General features: G+C 42.6%; 2 protein-coding genes across 11 annotated transcripts in view; one reads left to right on the top strand and one right to left on the bottom strand.

The window, feature by feature from the left end:
• Nucleotides 1–13,776, top strand: part of LOC105195209 (Down syndrome cell adhesion molecule-like protein Dscam2) — an 87,990-nt gene extending 74,214 nt beyond the window's left edge. For 4 of the 5 annotated variants that reach the window (XM_039449882.1, XM_026131036.2, XM_026131035.2 and 1 more), the window contains exons 17-29: nt 2,996–3,144; nt 3,349–3,503; nt 4,744–4,925; nt 5,789–6,085; nt 6,955–7,251; nt 7,620–7,755; nt 7,830–7,957; nt 8,545–8,973; nt 9,335–9,619; nt 10,956–11,239; nt 11,912–12,164; nt 12,278–12,368; nt 13,097–13,523. In XM_039449882.1, the coding sequence (XP_039305816.1) occupies nt 2,996–3,144; nt 3,349–3,503; nt 4,744–4,925; nt 5,789–6,085; nt 6,955–7,251; nt 7,620–7,755; nt 7,830–7,957; nt 8,545–8,973; nt 9,335–9,619; nt 10,956–11,239; nt 11,912–12,164; nt 12,278–12,368; nt 13,097–13,523 (3,113 nt within the window). Of the gene's footprint in view, nt 1–2,995; nt 3,145–3,348; nt 3,504–4,743; nt 4,926–5,788; nt 6,086–6,954; nt 7,252–7,619; nt 7,756–7,829; nt 7,958–8,544; nt 8,974–9,334; nt 9,620–10,955; nt 11,240–11,911; nt 12,165–12,277; nt 12,369–13,096 lie in introns of all 5 variants that reach the window. The other variant, XM_026131034.2, reaches the window with a different exon arrangement.
• Nucleotides 13,777–14,636: 860 nt separating this feature from the next.
• The window catches only part of LOC105195208 (tyrosine-protein phosphatase 99A), a 309,085-nt gene continuing 301,853 nt past the window's right edge, over nt 14,637–21,868 (bottom strand). For all 6 annotated transcript variants that reach the window (XM_039449885.1, XM_026131022.2, XM_039449886.1 and 3 more), the window contains one exon: nt 14,637–21,806. The gene's annotated coding sequence lies outside the window, so the exon portion shown is untranslated. The remainder of the gene's footprint in view (nt 21,807–21,868) is intronic.

The raw sequence follows: 21,868 nt of genomic DNA, 5'->3' as shown, positions 1-21,868 counted from the left end.
TACGAGAATAAGAAGACACAAATTAGATATATTAATAGAATTCTGACATCAGATATAAAAATATAATTACTGATAATTAAATATATTAGAAGAAAGTCACTATTTTATTAATACTTGATAATAATCGAACTTGATTTGATACTTAATAATTGAATTTGACTTGATATTTGATAATAATAAAATTTGATTTGTTTGGAAGTATGAATCTATAATTTATACATCTGTAGCTTATTTCTATATATATATATATATATATAATTGTAGTTAAAAATAATGCTTTAAATGTATAAATAATATTTTTACGATTTTCTTTTACAAATTGCACAGCTCAAAAATATTTAATAGTGAATGTATTATTGATGCTATTAGATTATTTTACACTGTTTTAGATTGTTTTTAACGTTCTAAAACTGTTTTATGTATATTTGTTTCTTTTTTATTCTTTTTTCATAATTCGACTTTAAACTTAAAATCGGGATGAAATGTAAATTGGCATATAATAAAAATCATATAAAATAAAATAGAAGGTACAACATTATGAGATCTGTTTATTTGAAAAGAAAAGTAAAGGAAAATGTAGCATTATTGTCTATTATTTGGATTCGAGGCTCATTTTATCAGACGTTTATTTTTGTTTATCTTACAAAATACTTAATTATTGCAAAATTTAAAATGTGGACTGCTATGTCTTCTGATAGAAGATACTTTCTAGTTTGTCTTTATGTTTTTTAACTTTTCTTTTTTTCCCAGATTTTCTTTAAGAAATAGTCAAAAATAAAACGATATGTGTGTCTGTAACCTTTCTCTATAGTAATGTGTTCTATTGTGTTCCAGAATATTTAGCGTTTTACTTAGCATTAAAATTTCATTAGGTAATTTAGCATTTTATTAAAACATTTTGTTGTATGAAGTAACTGTGGCAAACTGGATATTTTCCCTCGTAATACGCTATTTTGTAACGTCGCTCCAAGATGCACGCGTGTAGCGTAACGCAGCGCAGTGTGTCGCATGAGCTGCGGCTGTCAAGAGCAATGGTAATTACGTCGCTGTGTCTCTTGTATATTCACGTCAAGTTGATTCTATATAATAGCGTCGCGAATTTGTTCACGATTCGTACTCCTATGCACTAAGCGCGGTCGCAAGAGCAGTTCCGTTCTTTGACGTTCGCTTACGCGTGTTTGCGTTCAGAGGAACGCGATTTACGTTTCTCCATTGATCAAGTCGCTCGGAGAAAGATCGTCGGCCTTTAAACGTTGTTTTCATCGCGGCTAAACTTGCTAACGTTTTAGAAAATATTTTGGTATTTTTCTTCCGCATGAAAATAATTACACGTAATATTTCTTAATTACATTTATATATTTTTACACTCGGAGGTCATCTAATAGAAGACATTTTCCAGTTTGTATTTATATTTCCAAAGTTTTTTTATTTTTAAGTTTTTATTTAAGAAATTTAGTCTAGAAATAAAATGGTATATCGGTATTGGCAACTTTTCTCTAACGTTTTGTTATTTTTAATTTTCACGCGTGTTAAATTTCATAATTTTAAAACGTCTAGGTAAAAAAAACATCTCATCTGATCAATCTATTTTTATAATTAAATTGCTTAGTTTCCAAAGTAAGAAGCGTACAAATTAATGCTGCATGGACGTGAACAATAAGCTGAATTTCAATCAAATTTAACACTTCTTGAGTTAAACTGTTTAACTCTATTATTTTAATAAAATTAATGGCATATTGAGTGGGAGCAATGGCGACCTATAGAAATGACTAAAAGAGTAACTCAAATTCAACATTGCAAATTTGACGGTACAAATCTCTTTTTCTTTTCCCGCTTTCTTTCTAAACATGCAAATTAGAATAATTAAATTATTAAATTTGCGCAATTCGTGCGTTGTCAAAGTTTTTTTTCTTCACGAAGACATAGAGGAAGCACTTCATTTTCCGAGGCATACCACACACATTCGGTGTCTCCCGACGTTGGCGGTTTTCGTTACGACAGCTAAGACAAAGTTTTCTGTAAAGTCGTTTGCGAATCTTCCTCCTTCGCGTCTTTGTTTTACAAACCCATCCCCGACTACCGGGCCACTCTCCCCACTCTCGCCCTATTTTCATGCCACAAACTTCTCTTTGAAACGCCCCTTGCCCTGGCCGCTCGTTAACTTTGGATGTCCTCATTTACGCCTAATCGACTCGAGTCTCCCCACCGGTGTTAAATTATCGAACTTAACGCACGAAGGGGCACTGGAAGCGTCGTGGTGTTAACGCGCATAAAACATGTTCTTGAGGCAAGCACCGTCGAGAATTATTATCGCTCTTACCAAAATCGAGTCTCGCGAGGATCGAGATTTCCGAGGATACCGGCCAAACGATGATAAATACCGCGTCCTCGATGTTCGTTCGTATAATTTACTCCCGCGAAATACATTATTCCGGTGTACGCGTATCGCGGGTGAATTATTTTAATGTCCAACGTACTCGCGTGTTGGATCCTCCAAAGTTGCGCGTCCCTAAATTACAGATTAAAACTAGTAGAGATAATCTGCATCTCGCAGAGATCTCTAGCGCGCGCGAGCGCGAGCGCGCGCTTCCGTTGCAAGTAATAGCCTCGAATTAATTTCCAACATAGTGTTGGCATATACATATCCGCTCGCGCATGTACGTCCAATATTTATTGCCAGCTACCTTTGCGCGAGTTTGTACGGCTCTCATCCTCCATTAAAATGTCATTCGCTTGATCGATTCGTCCACTCATCGCGTACGATCCGTCTTTGCGGGCAACTGCTAAACTGCGAACCGATACCGGCGCGGAGAAACGAAATGGGTTTATCGACCAGAGCGATGTACAAGTTAATCGCGCCGTCTCGTTCGTAACGTCCAGATTTTTTCGCGATGGAGACATTACGCCTCGCCTCGCGAGACTCGCCTCTCTCTCGCGATTACGCTTAAGAGATCGTACTGCATCCTTCTAAGCGTTGTTGCCTTTTGCTGGAAAGACGTGTGGCATGAGCACAACACGCAGAAGCTGGTAGCCGGAGACAACACGGTCGCTCGGGTATCGCCCCTAAAACCCGCGACTACCTACCACTTTCGAGTGCTTGCGGAAAATCATCTTGGAACATCAGCGCCAAGCGACATCCTTCATGTCAGTATCAAACATTTGTCGAAAGACAGAGACTAGAAAAAAAAAGACACACCCACACACACACGCACACAAAGCATGATCCGAAAGAAAAAAAAAAAGAAAAACTTTCACATTATCACGAAGTCATTTAACGTTGCATTAACGTCAGACGGATTGTTTTATTTTCACGTGCGCCCTGGGGGCGTCTCGAAATTTTCGAAACAGGTGCAAACGGATGGTGAAGTGCCCGGTGGACCGCCCAGGCACGTCTCCGTGGAGCCCCTGGGCCCGCAGCAGCTCAAGATCACGTGGCAACCGCCGGATCGATCCCTGTGGAACGGCGAACTACTCGGATACACCATCGGCTACACCAATCTTGGGTATCGTTATCTGCTTACCGCTCTTGAACCACGGCAGTTTGTGGCATTTAGCGTCTATCATCCTCGAGCACGAAGTCTCGAACAATGATCGCGATGATCCCCCGTTCGCGCCGGGATGGCACGTAACAGTAAATTCATATAAACGAACCGTTTGAACGGCGACTCGTACCATATACCTTTGATAATATTGATTTTGCGAGAAAATGTTTCGTGGGTGAAAACTGAAGAACCGTGAGAAAAACGTGTCGAGAAGGGAGACGTGGCCGTGATAATCTTAACGTGCATTTCGTTATTTTTACGAGACGGCGACACAGGCAATTTTAAACGTATTTTTCTCTAATAAAATTGCGGAGACGACAAAATTGTCAAGATAAAAACAATATTTGAGCTATTTATACTTAATGTTTATAAAAGAATTTAATTATAATATAAAAGAAAATTGACTTGCGAATGTCATATTTTGGAACAGATTTGGTTCTTTCTAAAATTAGAAGAAATTTTTTTCTAAAATCGTCCTCTCTCTCTCTTTCTCTCTCTCAAAATGCGTTTTTAACTGAAAAAGATAAAAACAAATAAAAAATTGTTCGCGATGAAACTTCTTAAATTAGACGCTATAATGTTTGCGCCGTGACATTTCATACCGGAATAATTGGATCATACTTCGACGGTCCGGTCGCGCAGAAGGTACCATGAATTCTTAAAATACCTTTTGTCCAAGCTCCGCAGTTATATTCCATTGAATTTCGAGATTGTTACTTCCTCCATTATACTCGAATCGGACGGCGGAACGTAATAAATGCGGACGATAAGGACGATTTCCGGTAAACTTTGGCGACAGCGACTTTCGCGCCGAGGATTTCTCGTTCTGGAGACAACACCGGCTCGCGAACAATAGGATGCATAAGAGAAGAAAAGGTGGTTTATATATTTTAATGCGTGCTATCTATTTGTCACGCTGTTAGCTTCGTCACTGGGAAGTCGTTGAACGAGCGCCCGGGAACGGGAGACACTTGTCTCTATACAATTTAGAAGTTGTAAGAACGATTCCGTCTTTCTCCCTCCTTTAAAAATGAAACTTTTCACGATCGATTATTTACGGAGCAATTTAATGCGCCTCTCTTCTCGACACGCCCTCCGCGTTCGCGTGGTTGACGTAGATTCTAGTCCTGTCGATTGCCTTCGTGCTTCGCGGCGTTATCTTTTCGCTTCGACGAACCGTAGTTTCGCGGCTTTATTTCAGAGGAGATGATCAATTGACGAACACGACGCGAGTAGGAATCACAGGAAATGGGGACGGCTCACACGATTACAGGCTAACCGGTCTACGAAAATATACTCAATATAGCATAGTAGTAAAGGCGTTCAATAGCAAAGGAGACGGCCCGGGATCCGATCCCGTGATGGCGCAAACGTTCGAGGACGGTGAGTGGAAAAGCCCCTTCCCTCGTTTATCGAGCTCTTCCGCGGGATTTTGTGTTAATAAAAATATTTGGCATGTTAAACAAAGCAATTACGGCGCGCCGCTTTGAGGCAGTCTCTTTGCATTTTGATTACGAGAGCTAAATGTAATTGAGAATTGCAAATGATGAGATCAAGTTTCATATTACAAATTAATATCATAATTTAAAGTTTGTCATATATACCATATTGGTATATAAACATTCAATATGATATATAATGCATAACGTTGAACAACAGTAATCATTTGCGTAACGATATTGGGTTATACAACGAGCTTTACGCGAACCCAAACCGTAAATTGTTACAAAATTCAACATTGATAATAATAATTTGATTGTGTTTTTTGTTTTGCGACGACCTAAATGTTGTATTTCAACTAAAATCACAAGTTTTGTAATCAAGATTTCACATCTTTTCTGCAACTTGATTGATTGCATTTTAAATATTCAGGCTGTTCATAAATTTGAACAAATGATTTTAAAACTCTAAATTTCAATCTAACAGCGTTAACAAAAAGAGTTAAATGTGTAAAAACCAATTTTCATGATTATTCTTGAATAATTAATTCGTTATTCTAATTAATTTATACAACAGCCTTGTTTATTATCGGAACATACAAATAATATTTCTGTGGATAATTAGCTTTTGAACGTATCTCTTGTCATTTTCGAGCTATACCCTTGGTCAATTTCGTGAGTCACTCCGAGTTCGATACGAATCTGGGTGTGCGGCGGGGTTACTGTACCAATAACATAAACCGCATTTTTCGACACGTCAAAGGAGAGCAATGCGCTACAGCGATTTACGGTACCAATTTGACATAGTTCCAAGTGCGCCACCGCAGAATGTAGCTTGCGCCGCACTGAATGGTCAGAACATCCAGGTGACCTGGAAACCGCCGCCTTCCGACAAAGTTCACGGGGTCGTGCTCGGATACAAGCTGCTGTACGAAGCCGCCTCGGACTCGCAGACCGGCAGAGAAACGAAAGTCAGTCATGCTCTCAGCACGGTCCTGCACACTCTTAGCCCGTACACCAACTACACGGTGCAGGTGCTCGCCTATACCAGAGCTGGGGATGGCGTCGCGAGCAGTCTTGTGTCTTGCACCACCGGAGAAACCGGTAAACAGCGTTTAGATCATTCACTCTTGGTACCATGCGTTGCTGATCCGCAGTTTATCTACGATGTTAGGAGAAAATCGCCAATACCGATGTAAATCTCTATCTCTTTTATTTCTCAAACAATAAATATTACATTTTATTAATTTTGATAAAAACATGATAAAAACATAAATAATTAAATGATGAAAATCCATAATTCTCAGATATTCGTGCCTAATTTCTACATATTCAAAATTACCTACAAATAAATTCATCAAATGCGTGAATAATATTTAAATGATATTCTTGTAACGTTGCAGGACAGTATCAGGTATTTGTATAAATCAACATAAAACATGTTTTATATCAAAGCTTCCAGAAATTCTCATATATACATTAACTTATATTTTGTACAAATAACTCACATGTAAAAAAGAAAAAAAAGAACATGTAGCCCTATCTACTACTTTTCAAGTTCATTTTTGCTTATCTTATGAAAAACTTAATTATTGCAAATTTGGAAATTACGATATTATAAAAATTGCTTACACCATTTAGTGGCGAACAGTTTCTAGTTTATATTTCTGTTTTTCTCAAAGTTTTATTTTTTATTTTTGTTTGAGAAGCAATCCAATAGCAAAGCGTTATGTCGATATCGGCGATCTCCCTATATACTTTTAAAAGCATTCCTCAAATTAATCGTTTGAAAAGTTCAAGGCAAAAGTGGAGTAGACACGGATTCATAATTTGTGAGGTCTGTTTGAATGCAACTCCGGATCTAAATATAAATGTTAAATGTTGCGACACATATTCGATTTATCTGATCTATTTTCTGAACCTTTGATCTGTAAAATCCATTGTCGACCCAAAGAGTGGTACTCTGCTGACAGTTCCCGACGCACCGGAACGCGTGAAGGCGGTGATCAGCGGCGAGAACGCCGTCGTGATATCCTGGCTGCCGCCGCGACGACCGAACGGAATGCTGATCCAGTACACCGTCTACATCCGCGTGCTGGAGCAGGGCCAGGAGGTGAAGATCACCAAGAGCATCCTGCCCGCGCAGAACCTGCATCACGAGGCGACCGGCTTGAAGCTGCACGAAACCTACGAGGCCTGGGTCACGGCCTCGACTAAGGTCGGTCAGGGTTCCAGCACGCCGGTCATCAAGCTTCAGCCTAGCGCCACTGGTAAGTCGCGCGCTTTCCCGAGTGAGTCGCTTGGGGATTATTGAAAAATTCCGCGCTTTCGTCATAAAATTTTACCGGATGCTTCGCGAATGTTCCTATATAACTTTTCATCTCTGCCGAGTTCTCGAGAAAACTGTGCAACTGCTGAAACGCGCATCGAATATACGAGAGGGAATACGGCTTCGCACGGGAGCGACGGTCTATATTCCATAAAGGAAAATGGACCTTTGACGTGGAACACGCTCCGCGATCGATAACGAACGTAAGCGCGGTGCTTACGACTTTTCGATAATATCCACATTTGCGGGAGATATAGCGGAGCGTAAATGACACGAATGGAAACTCGTAACGGGGGCTCGTTTAATTAGTTCCAGCTGCCATAATATCGTATGGCGTGCCCATCGTGGTACCGTGGCGAGTGGACGTTAATATGGCTTGCCTCGTAGTCGGCGATCCCCGGCCGAGCGTCGAGTGGCGACGTGCCGACATGAAACTTCAACAAAAGTAAGTGCAAGCGAAAAACGCGTAGCGCATACGTGCTGGCGGAACGAACCTTTCAACGAACGAGTTTTCCACAGATCCGACGTGGGGCCGGACAATACCTTAACTCTGAGAAACGTGCAGAGAAGTCACGAGGACAACTATTCGTGTCACGCGAAGAATTCGCTCGGCACGGACGAAATTACGTATACGCTGCATATACAGGGTAGGTCGTGTTAAGCGAAATCATTAAGACCGCCGCCGCCGCCGCCGCCGCCGTCCGCCGCCGCCGCCGCCGCCGCCGTCCGTCGCCGTCAGTCACGCTCGCGCGATAAGCGGACGTGCATTGTGCGTGCGAAATTTTAATCCGCCGTGGAAGTGGATAACGCCACCGCCTCCTCTCGCGAGAATAATTTGATTTAAAGTCACGTTACAATCTTTCGGACGCGGCAGGCGCTCGCGTTATTATATCGTGAACTTTCGCAAACGGAGCCTCGGAGCTTTGCAGAGGCACTGCTGGTATAGCTCAACAAATTTTGGAATTATAATTTCGATTAAAGGTCTTACGTAATCTCGATTGAATAATCTCGATTGAAGGGGTGCTTTGCCTCGTGTCTAAAGCTCGAGCTACATTTATGCAGAAACTCGTACATATGCGAGAGCGGCGCGCCAGTCTTACGGGATAACTCCGACGAATTCTTATTCATGCGCAAGAGAGCGAGAGACTCGCGAGAGCGAATGTCGAGCGGGTGTTTCGTCGTCTCTCGAGCCGGGCGCACAAGCCAAGTTCTAATTGGTAAACTTTATGCATAGTGCCGCCGACGTCGCCTACTCTGCTGGCGACCGGCACGACGACCGACGCCATCCAGCTACAATGGAAGCAGGGCGACAACGGCGGCGCGCCTATTAAGGGATTTCTCTTGGCTTATCGTCGGGAATACGCCGAATGGGAGGAGGTCATGCTGGATCGGCGTGAGAGCACGCATCTCCTCGAGGGCCTGCAGTGCGGCACGCGGTATCAATTTACGCTCGCGGCCTTCAACAGGATCGGGAGCGGCAGCGCGAGCGACATACAAACGGCGAAGACGAACGGCTCGAAGCCGATCCCGCCGCCGAAGCATCACTTCGTCAGGCCGAATCAGACGTTCGTTATTCTGGAATTGGCGGCCTGGCAGGACGGCGGCTGCCCGTTGACCTACTTCGTCGTGGAATATAGGAGGCTGCCCGGGGATTGGCTGCTCGGTAAGAACTCGACAACTCTTAACGGAAAGTTCGAGTCACGAAGCGAGGAAGTGAGGCCCGATAATTCTCGGGAGCGTGACGTTGATCGCGCCGTATTAATTCGAAAATCGATATCGAGCAAGTTCCGTACTGATTACATTTGTTTCTCGTCACTCGCGCGTGCCAATGTATCAATCGCAGTGTCACTCGTGTAACGGGACGTTCGCATTATTTTAAACTAATTTGGAAATGTTGACATGTAAAAAATAATTGTTAAAATTCTCGTCGTGTGATTACTTTAAGCGCCTATTCAATTATTAGTATGCTTGCGTACCGATAATTAATCAGACCGACAATTAATTTGACCGATGTGTGTTGGCAGTGTCGAATAATGTGCCGCCGCAGTCGAAATTTCCCATCGTGGATCTGGAGAGCGGCACCAGCTACGAGCTCCGCGTGACGGCTTACAACAACGCCGGTTCCACCCAAGCTGAGTACCTGTTCAGTACGCTGTCACCCAGCGGAAACAACCGTTTGCACGAGGATCATCCGCAGGAAAGCGAGAATACTCCGCTCTACCTCGACGCTCACGTTTTGGCGCCGAGCGTCATCTCCGTTATCGCTGTCATGCTTGCGATCGCCGGAGTGTGCTTTTGTCTCAAGACACGTGAGTATACGATCCAGTCGAATTCCGCTCGATCAGTTAACATGGCATGCGTGCGCTTCGAACGAGCGAACGCACGCCAACTCCGACTCTGCGCGCGGGATACAGTTTTCCCGGTTGTAAAAAAAAAATTCTGTCGGACGCCGGTTATTTCGCCGCGTATTCCACTTCCTACACACTGTAGCGGTTCCGTCGCGAATTGGAACAGAGTAGGAGGGGAGGAATAGGACAGTCTGTGACGTTTTATTTTTTCGTCAACTACCCTCGATATCAGGTACAATGTCAACAACAGCGGTCCGCGATATCCGCCGCGAGCGTTTGGTTTAATTAAAAACTTCATAAACGAATCACGTAGCCGGGACGTTGCTCCAGATATACGTCGGCTACTGAAACGAGAATATCTTCCCCGTGCATAAATCATTCAAGAAATACCGGCACGCTCGCTCGTACTTATTCGAGTTACCGCAGTTTCTTGATATCATCTTCAACTCTCTACGTAAGCGCCCTTTATCTTATAACCGCGAGAGGATGCGCTCAATCTACACGGCGATGGAATTTTATATCCTCCTCACGCGAGTGCATTCGCACACTTTGCTTTTTTTAACTTTTATTAACTTCCATTAGCTTTCTTAAGTCTTCTACTTCAAAAGTGAGTTCCTTTCGCGTCGATGCGCTTTATTTAACGATTTGTATTAGCTTTTTTGGTAGAGTATTTCTTGTAACTCGATAATTTAGGAATCGACATTTTGTTAACGTTTTTTTTATTAATATAATTTATTAAAAAAAACAAATTTAACTTTATACAGGGTATGATGTCGATCTTAATTACGTTAAATATAAAAAAAAAGAATCACATTTAAATAGGTCAGTAAGGTCAACGTATCCTATATGATTGAATTTGTTTTTTTTTACGTGAGCAACATAACTACGTTAATAAAAATATGCCATTGCCTTGAAAAAAATGTTGATCTCGAAATCTCGCAAAATAATAAGCACGGAAAAAAAGTACCGCGTATCATAATATTTACCTCTTTGAAGCGAATAACTTTTCCCATTTTAATATATTTTCGTATCATTAAAAACAACACAGATATTTTAAATGATAGAGTTACAGAAAACATCCCGTAGAATCACGTGTATTATGAAAGAGCTTTCTAGCCGGAGAAACATATCGACGCAGAAGTCATTTCGTCCTCGTCTTTCACTGAATATCGAGCAAAGGCGGAATTACTCCTGTGTCGATACGTGTCTACCTCTGGAAAGCTCCGAATACAGTCAGCGCGCGTCATGTTAATTGGTGATCACCGAGTGCCTGCCAACTCGAGTGCGCCGTTTCCAGATCCGGATGGATCCGGCGCGAACGATCCGAGCTCGCAAACGCAGGCGGCCCTAGACAACAAACACAACATGGAGCAAAGGGAACAGTACTACGCCACCGTGAGGAAACCGGGACAGCAATCGCCTTGCCGCGAGGTGAGCGCCCTGGAACGAATACCCGAGTATTCGGAAGACATTTATCCGTATGCCACCTTCAATCTGCCCGAGCAGGAAAATCTTTCGGCGAACCCCATGAGACAGGCGTTCTTCTACGAACGCAGCGAGACGATGCTGCAAGGCGCTCAAGTACGTTTATTTCTCACAACGGTTTACGGCGGCGGCCGTGTCGCCGCTTACGATCCATCTTATGATTCACTTTTGACACTCCACTCCGGCGGTAAATTGTGACGTCCGGGTTGATAAAAGATTTCTCAACTTATGATATCTAGATGTCTATCTTGGCTAAAGTCAGTGCAATTGAAAGTAATCTCATTAACGAAGTTATAATGCAACGGGAGTAATCACTTTCTTTACATCAATACTTAAAAGGATCATAAATTGTTCCGCACCCGTAGAGAACGGTAAATTAGAATCGCCGACATTATTTAATTACTACGCGTTCGAATTGAATTACAGTGCCGAGTATAATGCGAGAGGCAAAGTATGAACCAGAAATTTATTTTATTGAAAAGTATTAACGAGGATGCAAAGGAGCAAAAATATTCCGTAACAATCGATGAAAGATATTCCGTGAGGCGTGAAAAACTGTCTTTTCAAAGATTAAAGCATTAAGTTAATTTGTCTTCCGCTTTGTTAATATTTTACAATTGACGGTCGAGTAAGAGCAACGCGGTTACCCGCTTTATTTTACAAAGGGACAGAGGTTTTTTTTTTTCAAATAACATTCTCAAGAGTCGCGTGTCAAACAATTCTCGCATTTCTCCCCGCAAAGAATCCCATACAGCGAATCGATTGCAGTGCGACGTGGACCAGTACACGAAAGTACGTGGTCGTGCGCGACGCAAATCGAAATCGTTCAAATCGGAGTCGGAGGAGTACGACACGCTGGGCTCTGACAGCGACACGGAGGTCGGCACCAGCAGTCGTACCGAGTCGTCGAATCACCTGGACGACTCCGGTCCGACGTCGATAATGGCCCGCTCGCCGGGGCCGAACTCCGTGAATCAGCGGGAGCAGCGGCTCGCCCTGGTGCAGCGACCGGTTCATCATAGTAAGTTAGTATTCGGTTTTCTGTGTCCGGGCCGCGTCTACGCAGGCCTATCATGTAAATCAAGCGCGCAACCACTAATCCATTTCCCGCGTCAACGTCTCGCGTCTTTCCAGATGTGCTGTACCACACGCACGAATCAAGTACATCAACCGAGCCGTCACCAATTTCTGAGAGAAAGACTTTCCCGAGGCTCGAAAAGCAACGGTAAAGCAAATTGCGTTCACTAGAATCGCTACACGGAAAGAACAATTTTGCTAACGTATCTAAAAGTTTTTGGATAGACACAGATCTAAAAATAATTTCACTGAACCCCCTGAAAATAATTATGTAAGGGACTTACATTGGTACTAGAATGTCGAAACTTTTTGCAGCGTTATTGTCATGCTTGAATATGTTACATTATTTTGATGATTTCTACGAAATTATTTTCAGATTTATATCTAGCTGAATTTTTAAATACTTGAGTAAAATCGTTTCTTCACTACATTATTAGCACATTGCAAAAAAGCTCTCTTAGATAAACTACACTGTTAAAAAATGTCATGAAATTCAGTATTTTTCAGTTAGCTACATTAAATTTAATATATCTATAAGTGAAAAATGTTTGCATGAAATTTAGTGCACTTTTAACAACATTAAATTTACACTAAGTGTACATTAAATGTTTTTAATGTACCTGCTTGAAATTTGCTTTCGTTATATCACATTAAATTCTGCTGCTGATTTTTAATAGTGCAAAACTAGGCACTTCTCTAAATTAAATATTGACGCGATAATAAAATTTTCTTCGATATATTTATCATCTTGGAATTAACTGTATCCTCCATGACATTGATTAATTTGTATAAGCGGCTTAATACCACTTGTTCAAATAAGCTTCAGTTTTTCCTCTGCAACTTTTTCACCTCAACGACGACCGTCGTTTTCCGCAGGAGTCGCGGCGCGATCGACGTCGCGATCGACGGTCGCATTCCCGGTATACTGCGACCGGTGCTGAAGCTATCGGAGTCCGGAGTGCATTCGTGCTCGCGAGGAGCGTCGCCGAGTCATCCGGTACGTCCTGGTTCCTACGACAGGCTGGAGAAGGAGCCGCCGAGCAGGAAGTCCGTCGAGTCGCTCTGTCTCCTGGAGGAGCCGGCAGGCACGTTCAGAATGATGAGGAGGAACGACGATTGGGGCAGCGAGCTGTCTACGTTGGAATTGAAGCCACCGAGCGGTTTCACCGACGTCCACGAGACCAGTGAGGCCGAATGCGACATCGACATGAAGCTAAAGTTACACAGGAAACGACTACCGAGTGGTCTCCACTCCAACAGCTCGCTCTCCAAATCGCCCAAGGATTTCACTATCACCGTCTAAGTGTTTTAATCAAATATCGAAACCAAAATGGAATTTAAGGAAGCCCAAAAAAAAGCGAAAGATTTAAATAAGCAAAGTATTGCCAAAGCATGAGTGTTATTAAGTCAAGTAAGTTACGATTTCTCGCTGTTGAGATTCTTGCGATTGCCAACGTCGCTCTGCGGATCTAGATCTCTGAATGTTTGTCTTTTGGAGTGATTACTCTATCAAAGACATCGTTTACAAATAAAGACTTATTTTTGTAAAAAAAAAAGGGGGGACGGAATGATTAGCACCCTCGTCTGTTTCCATAATCCCGTATCACGTACATTTCGTACGCTTCACTGTTGCTAGCTATTCATATGTATATTTAAACAATACTTACTTGCAAGTCTTGCATCGACGGATGTATTCAATTCTAGTTTAATCAAGCAGCAAATAATCGTCATTCGCATTAGCTAACATCACTATTTTTTCTAAAACTTGATTGATTAATTATAGCAACACAAAAACCTTTGCACGTTCAAACAAAAAGTATATTACTACATATAACTGTGGTCAGTTGACTGCAACAAATATCGGGTGAAAGAAGTATTCCTACGTAAAATGCATATACGGAAATAAAAGAAACGTATTTTTCTGGCTTAGTCATAACAATGCCTCTCGCGTATTCCATTCCATCGTCCGCGGAAAAAAATTTCATATTGTTATTTCATATTACTCAATTATTTAAATAAATTGGAAACATCGTGGTATTTTCTGTGCAAAAATGAGAACAATTTTCCTGTAAATATTTTTATGTTCTTTACGATCATTATAGTTGACCAATTTTTGCGTAATTAACGAAACGCGATTTTTCTATTAAACACGTTAACAATAATAACTTATTTCAATATAAAATCTAAAAAAAAAAGAATTGGATGCACGGACATTAAGAAGCTTGAATGGCGACATTAGATAAAATAATGAACGTATCGCAGTGAATTTAGTTATCATGTTTACGATAACTCAATTAATTGCTCAATTAATTTTCGGACGATTGCGTCTCGTTCGTCTTGGGAAGCGGCTGAATCCGGGTCGGCGCTTACGAAGGCCTATGGTGAGTGAAACTTGGCTGATTTGACCAGTTGCAAATTTCTCGCAAACTATTTATTAGACGTATATGTTCTTAAGCACGGACAATTCTTCTCGAATGAAGCGTACAGTTAAAAAAACGAGTAATACTATCGCACATAATGACTGATATCGCAATCATTATATCCGGTTAAACCTCTCTAAAATTTCCCTCTGTCTTTTGTTTCTTTTTTTTCCCCCTTTACGTTTTTCGTTGAGATACGTACTGTATGTCGAGTAATAGAGTTTGATGGAAACCGCATTGTGGACCAGCGCTCACGTTCTTCGCGAACTCATTGACGCGTGTCGTTGCCGCTCAATGATTTATAGTCGACGATGAGCTCGCGCGTCGCGACGAGGATGATTCGCGTGACGTCGTAGGAACAGAGAAACAGAGCTTTTTGATTTTTTTATATTCGTGCCTCGCGACTTTAGTACGTCACGCGGCTCGTCCCCTCCCGGCGCGAATTGATCTCTTTTATTCCCGAGCGACGGTCAGAGAATCGATCTGTTAAAAATTCTATCGAAGGCAGTGCGGTCGCTATGCTCGGAGATTAACTCTTTCGCTACTAGGTATAATCGCCGGATCCCCTTGACGGTAATGCATCACCGGCTGCAGCCCATTTAGAACTGATACCTGCGTTATTTTTTCGCTTGCACTTTTAGGAGATAATAATATAGTCGTCTTCTCATTTATATACAAATGAAAACACATTGCGGATTAATTATCCTAATTGATATTTCCATTATCTCCGCGCGCTTTCAGAAGATAAGATACTTACAATTCTCCCCCTCTTATTTATACAGACAGAAATACATCGATTAATAATTGCTAACGCCCGACTTTCCACGCGACTGCTCGATTGCTGTATTTGATAGCTAAATCGCTAATTTGACAACTTCTAACCATTTTTCCGTAGCGTAGAAGAAAAATCTTCCATCGTCGAATTTGAATTTCTGTTCTAAAAGATCGAAACGCAAAGATACATTCAGAATCATCTTCTGCTTACGTGCCATAGCGAAAGAGTTAAGGGAAAAGGGGTAAGTGAAAGGGAAGGAATGTTCTTTCGTAGTTATTTGTTTGGCAGTCTTGACTGTCGTTTTACGTATTGGCTTCGCGTAATCTTAATCGTGTCGTCAATTATCTCGTCGCATATTAATTGGGCATGGCGCGGATTCGTGATACCCGTTGTGTCTTTCGGGACCCACCTCTAAACTCTCTACCGCTACAATTTTCGCGTACATTAGCCGACCTCGGTGTACCAGCGGTGTCGATCGTGTGGATTGTTAATTTCACATTAAACATCGTGAGTGTATACGTATAAACAGTTGCCTCCTCTTTTTTTTTTACCGTAGGCCGTAGTGCGTACGTTTTGGATCGGGGGAGGAGAGAGGGAGAGAGAGAAAGAGAGCGTTTACCCTCCTCCTCCTCTCGTCGTGTGCTCTCTCCGCGACGCGATTCGTTACAAATGATAATTTATAAAGTTATAAATCGTGGCAACTTATGTTACGAAACAATCGAACGTGCTTGAGTGTGATTTTTCACGGTTGTCTATTGAAGTTTCGATAGGCATTCGACATATACATCCTCTTAAAACACATCCATTTCTATATATATATATATAATATATCTCTTTCTCTCTCGCTGGATATACGTATTTTATATAAGTAACAGACTCTCTCTCTGCGAACGACTGCGCGCCAACGAGATCCGCGCAATCCCGAAGTCGCCCTCCCGGCAATTCGCTCCCTTCCGTGTTTTTCACTTAATAAAATACACATATGCACATACGTACGTATATATATCACATAAAACCAACTCGGAACGAGACCGTTCGCCTCCCTCTGCCTCCACGTGTGGTCCGCGCGAATACTACAGTTACATTCGCAGTCTTTGTTATACCGAGGGATGTAAAAAGGAGTCCGGCGAACGCGCTGGGGCACGACCACCCCTTCGCGTCCGCCCTTTATCGTGCGACATTCGAAATTATCCGCGATTAACATTGGCGAACCATTCTCTCTTCCTCTCCGTCTATAATCGCTTTTTTTTTCTCACGGAGGAGTTCTTCTTGAAGTGAAATTAACAAGAAGGAAAATATGATTGCTCCCCTCCCATCACGGCGGATAGCCGTTCCACAGTCGTCCGAGGGATGACGAACGCCAGGCAAAAACGCAGTCCGATCGTCATCCCTCTCGTCTCGATCGTAGACGTAGCGGACGACGAAGGAAGGAAAGAGATAGAAATGAAATATAAAAAGAGCCAGGGGAGCTAGATGCGAACTAACGGCGCGTGTGTGTACGTGTGTGTGTGTATGTGAAAACGAACGAGATAATGTGTGTGTGTGCGTCATCTTACAAATATTATGTTGACTAGAGTCTACATTATCTATACACACCACCTATTTTATCATCGAATTATACGCGGGCGGCCGCGCACATTCCCCCGGATCATCGCACTCCCCCCCTGCCTCCTCTACTCCCCTTTTATCTCACGGCCACTCATACCTCATTAGACGTCTATTTTGCGTTTATCCATGTAGGTACGTACATATATAATCGTGTAATATCGTAAAATACAATATAGATCGCACGTGCGCGACGAGGTATCGCTCTCTGTACAGGTCGCCCGCGGGTTGCACGAGCTTCTCTCCTCCCTCTTCCTATGGCATTTTGTCTCCGTCTCGTTTGAATCCGATCTAAAGACGGGGCGATTCCTCGTCCGTCACGCCCGCACAATTCATCTTACTCTCCGGCTTCGCCATTCATATCATAAATATTTATATATATATATATTTTTTTTTTCTTCTCGAATATTAACGCGACGAGTTCGTGTTTGTGTGAGCTGTCCGTCATTCAGGTATGCATATACCTTCCTTCGGCGTAGCTTCTTTCGTGTACGTGTGTATGTGCGTGTGTGTGAGTATGTTACAATAATATCGCTCTTCTCGCTTTCTCTCTCGGTGACTTAAATTATTACGGCGTTAACTAAAAGACACGTTCTTTACATACATAGTAATCTCTAGTTAGACGATAAGTCGATAGGTGTTTCGTTCGTACGTACGAATTGGTGAATTAATCGAGACTCGTGGCTGTAATCGGATGTGCACACATTCGGTTGCACACACCGGGCTCTTAACCATCCCCTATCTCGAAAGATCCGATCTGCGCTTGCGTTATTCGCGTTTGCAAGCCTCACGTAATTCTTGCTCGAGAAGAACAGCGACACCCGACAGCCGTCCATTGCCGCCGAACGAAGAGGTCTCTGTTTTCATGCTCTCGCGATCCCGCAAACGTTGCGAATCGATTTTCGTTCTGATCGTTCTCCATCCGAACGACAATCAGTCTTGTGCCCGAACGGGCGTTCCTAATCGCGACGTTTCCCACACGCAACTGCACGTATCGACGATAAAGCGATTTTCTCCCTAACGAGCACTATCGCATAGCGAATCACAGCGGGCTGACCGAACGGAACGTACGGAAGTCGCTGCTCTCCTACGTGTGTATTTCCCTCGGCTTTGTACTCGTTGCCTCTGCTCTCTCCGTTTCGTCCAGCGGTTCTACTTCGTTCGAAGGGTGACGATTTGTATCTACTTTCGCAATTATACGCGTACGACGAGGTGAACCTGGCGAATATTATCTGCCGCGATTCGCGCGAGGAACTGTTCTTCTTTTTATTTTATTTTGTTTTATCTTATTTTGTCCTTCTCCGTTCTCCGCGGAAATTCGTTCGAGTCGACCGATAACGCTGTCGATTACCACGGAGGAATACGTTCGGTAGTATGATGCTTCGTCGCGATTATTATTAGAATGGTGTTGTCACTTAATTATAATAGTTTCGGCAAGTTAAAGCGAACCAGTTTTGAGTTTTCTCCTATACGTAATTGCTATTTGTTAACTTAAATGAATAGTCGTTCAAAAGAGTAGACTAATTTGTACTGTACGAGTTAGGCCAAGCGACGGAACGTACACTTCGCAAAGTATCTGACTGCACTGGAAAAAAGAGTTCGATGATAATCAAATTTTGGTGAAATAACTTCAATTAAACGTTTAATTAATATAACCAAATGTTTATTAATATTTGGTAATTGCATTAATGGTAAGCAACGATTACTAAACGGTTACCAAACAGTTACTATATATTATTAAATATTTGTACATTAACTAAATATTTAATTGAAATTATTTCACCAAAGCTCAGTAGTTATCATCTAGGCTTAATTATTTTTATCAAATCTTTTTTTCAGTGTGCGCTTTCTGACGCACGGTGACCAATGATCTATAAGACACGTTTGTAAATCGGATTTGTACGGATTTGCGCGATGAGCATCTTTACGCGCGACGAAAGCGACCATTTTTTATACGATATCGATTTTCGATTTCTTCCCGACGTGAGATTCGTCTTAAAAAGTCTTCGTCATAAATTCAAACTCGGTTAATGGACAAAAAAAAAACTATCTTGCACATACGCATTTCCTATATTCATGATGCTGGCTAACGTTATGCAAATGACGTTAATAGGCTTTACGAGAAGGTTCAATTAATTACAATTAATTTACCTAGATATCAATTAATTTGTATAAACAGATTTCTCAATAACACGATCAATGTAATTAATAGAAAATACGGAAATTGGGGACTTAAAGTATTACTTCGCTTTGCGTTGTTTGCTTGGGTAAACAAGCAATGATCAATTAAAAATATCGCGATTGTCATCACCGTAAAAGAGTTACATATCACTTTACGTTTTTAATTAAAGAGAAAACGTAAGTCACACACAGCGCGAGTCGATGCGCGTTTTTCACATCTTTCTGCTGTTTTCTAATGAATAATTTCGCCTCTGTGCTCTTTATACGTAAACTTATGTCTGAACTTATAAAAAGAATCCCCGTTATTTTCCATAGAGAGATCGCACCCTAATGTTGTGCGTTAGACGTTACCAAAAACCGTCTAATTTTCTACGAAGTTGTGCGTTCGATTCGTTTACGGGTGTCCCGTTTACAGACTTGAGAGGCAAATTGTACACGCAAATTGTTGTACGACACCGTTTGCTACAGACGTAGTTTTGATTTGAGTAATCGCGCATCGAGAACGACCTCTGATCTCGTTCCTGAGACCGAGAGTCGCGCGGTACGAGAAAATGAATACAATGCGTAAGAAACGTCAATGCATTTTAATTACAAGTCCAAAGCCACAAATCTTGGACAAGCGTGATGCAAAAAAAAAAGGATCGACGAGACACGCGACGCTAGTGCGTCGCGAGCGATGCGAGTAAGTAAACAAGTGAATGATGGGTTATTTACCCCTCTCCGGTCGCGCTGCCCAAGTCTCTGCTGCTCCTTCTCTCGGAATCCTTCGCGGCACCGCTTCTCCATAGCACTCGCGCGCGCGCGCTTGTTAGCGAAACGCAACGAATGCAGAATCAATTATGCAGGCCGTACGTAATTCGATTAAACGCGATTCGAGAGAGCTTCGCTGCGCTGCGCGTCCGTTCCGTGGCGTTCCGTAGGCGGGAAAGAGCTTCGGTAGCACACGGCGGCAACTTCACTCCGATTCACCGCGCGATACGACGTGCGTCAAGCGAGGGTTAAGAGACCGAAATCGAGACGACTAATCGAGACGACTTTCATGCACGCGTAAAATGTTTGACGCGTGCCGGTAACGCACGCTAATATGCGTACATAGAGAATGAAGATTAACCGCGTCGATTCGGCATCTTAACTCCAGCTTGACTCACGTCCGCCGTGTCGCGGCGGTGAATCGGAGTGAAGTTGCCGAGGTGACGATGACGTCACTGGCGTCACCAGTCAAGCTCCCGCCAACGGAACGCCACGGAGACGCAGCGCGGTAAATCGGGAATTATGTATCGGGGATTACATCCTCTGCGCAATTCGTTCTTATTCGTTTCGTTTCGTTAATAAGTGCGCGCGTGTGAGATCGTGTAAATGCCATGGAGAGGCCAACGGCGGAAGGAGCAGCGGAGGCTTGCAGTCGGCGTCGGTCGGAGCCGAGCAGCGCGACCGGGGAGAGGGGTAAGTAACCTATCATGTGTACTTGTTTACTCGCGCAACATAAGTCGCGTGTCTGCTCGATTGTTCACCACTGTCCAAGATATTGTTTTGGGATTGCGATCGTCCATGCCTACACTGCCGTTCCCTACACATCGTAACCATTTTCTCGTAGCGCGCGACTCAGTCTCAGGAGACTTGGATTTGCAGCGTACACGCGCGGCATCACTCGTTCGAACTTAATTTTAACGACTGACGATCGCGGTGGCCGATACCGATTGTATCGTCGCTAAATGGCAGTAGCGAGCACGATAAATGTCGCCGTGCAATAGTCGTGACCAACGCTCGTTGCCAGGCTTGTATTGAGTCCGCAAATCGAGATGTGGATGAAAAACGAGAGAGGGCAGACGCTTGTAATTGAATTCCCGTTATCGCGCGCAACAATCGCGATTCGTATATGCGAAAGCATTTCGCCCGACGATGCATCCTCACGCATATGTATACAATAAACTAAAACACGTAGAATAATTGGATACACGTGTATACGTATATTATATATGTACACACACTCATCCGCGATAATATCGTCCTAACGATTAGGCTATCGTAATTATTCTTTGGCAACTCGGAGCTGTCGGATTTTCGACGTGCGTATGTACACACTTGCGCACGCACACGCGCACGCACACACATACAACACACAAATTTCCTACACATATACATATATACATATATACATATATATATATATATATATATATATATATGTAATGTTTTATGTAGCATGTATGTGTGTGCATCTATTTATATGCATTATGCACAAGTACGTGCGGGCACGCGCGCATGTGTGTGTTATGTATATCAATAATTATATGCAATGTATAATATATATATACAAAATAAGAGTATAAACAACGTAAACTTACGCGACGGACAAAGATAAGCATCGCCCATCCGGCGTGCATCAGCGGCAATTTTGTCTCTTTCGTTTGGCACTGTCCGCTCACGCGCCGGAAACAGGGTTTCCTTACCAAAATTCCTTTCTCTCACGTATTTTTTTCGTTTTTTTTTTCTCCTCCCGTTTAACATTCACGTTAGCTCTATGTACACTAAGAAATCCGCTCGAAGATCCTGCAGCTCTCTCCTGGATGCGAACTATCACCTCCTCCGCGTTGCGAGGATCAGTCTGCACGAAAGAGAAACAGATTTTGCTCTTACTATATCGCGTTTCTATCATATATTTCGTCG

This window comes from Solenopsis invicta, chromosome 5 (assembly GCF_016802725.1).
Source record: "Solenopsis invicta isolate M01_SB chromosome 5, UNIL_Sinv_3.0, whole genome shotgun sequence".
NCBI lineage: Eukaryota > Metazoa > Arthropoda > Insecta > Hymenoptera > Formicidae > Solenopsis > Solenopsis invicta.
This window is presented reverse-complemented; position numbering and strand designations above follow the sequence as displayed.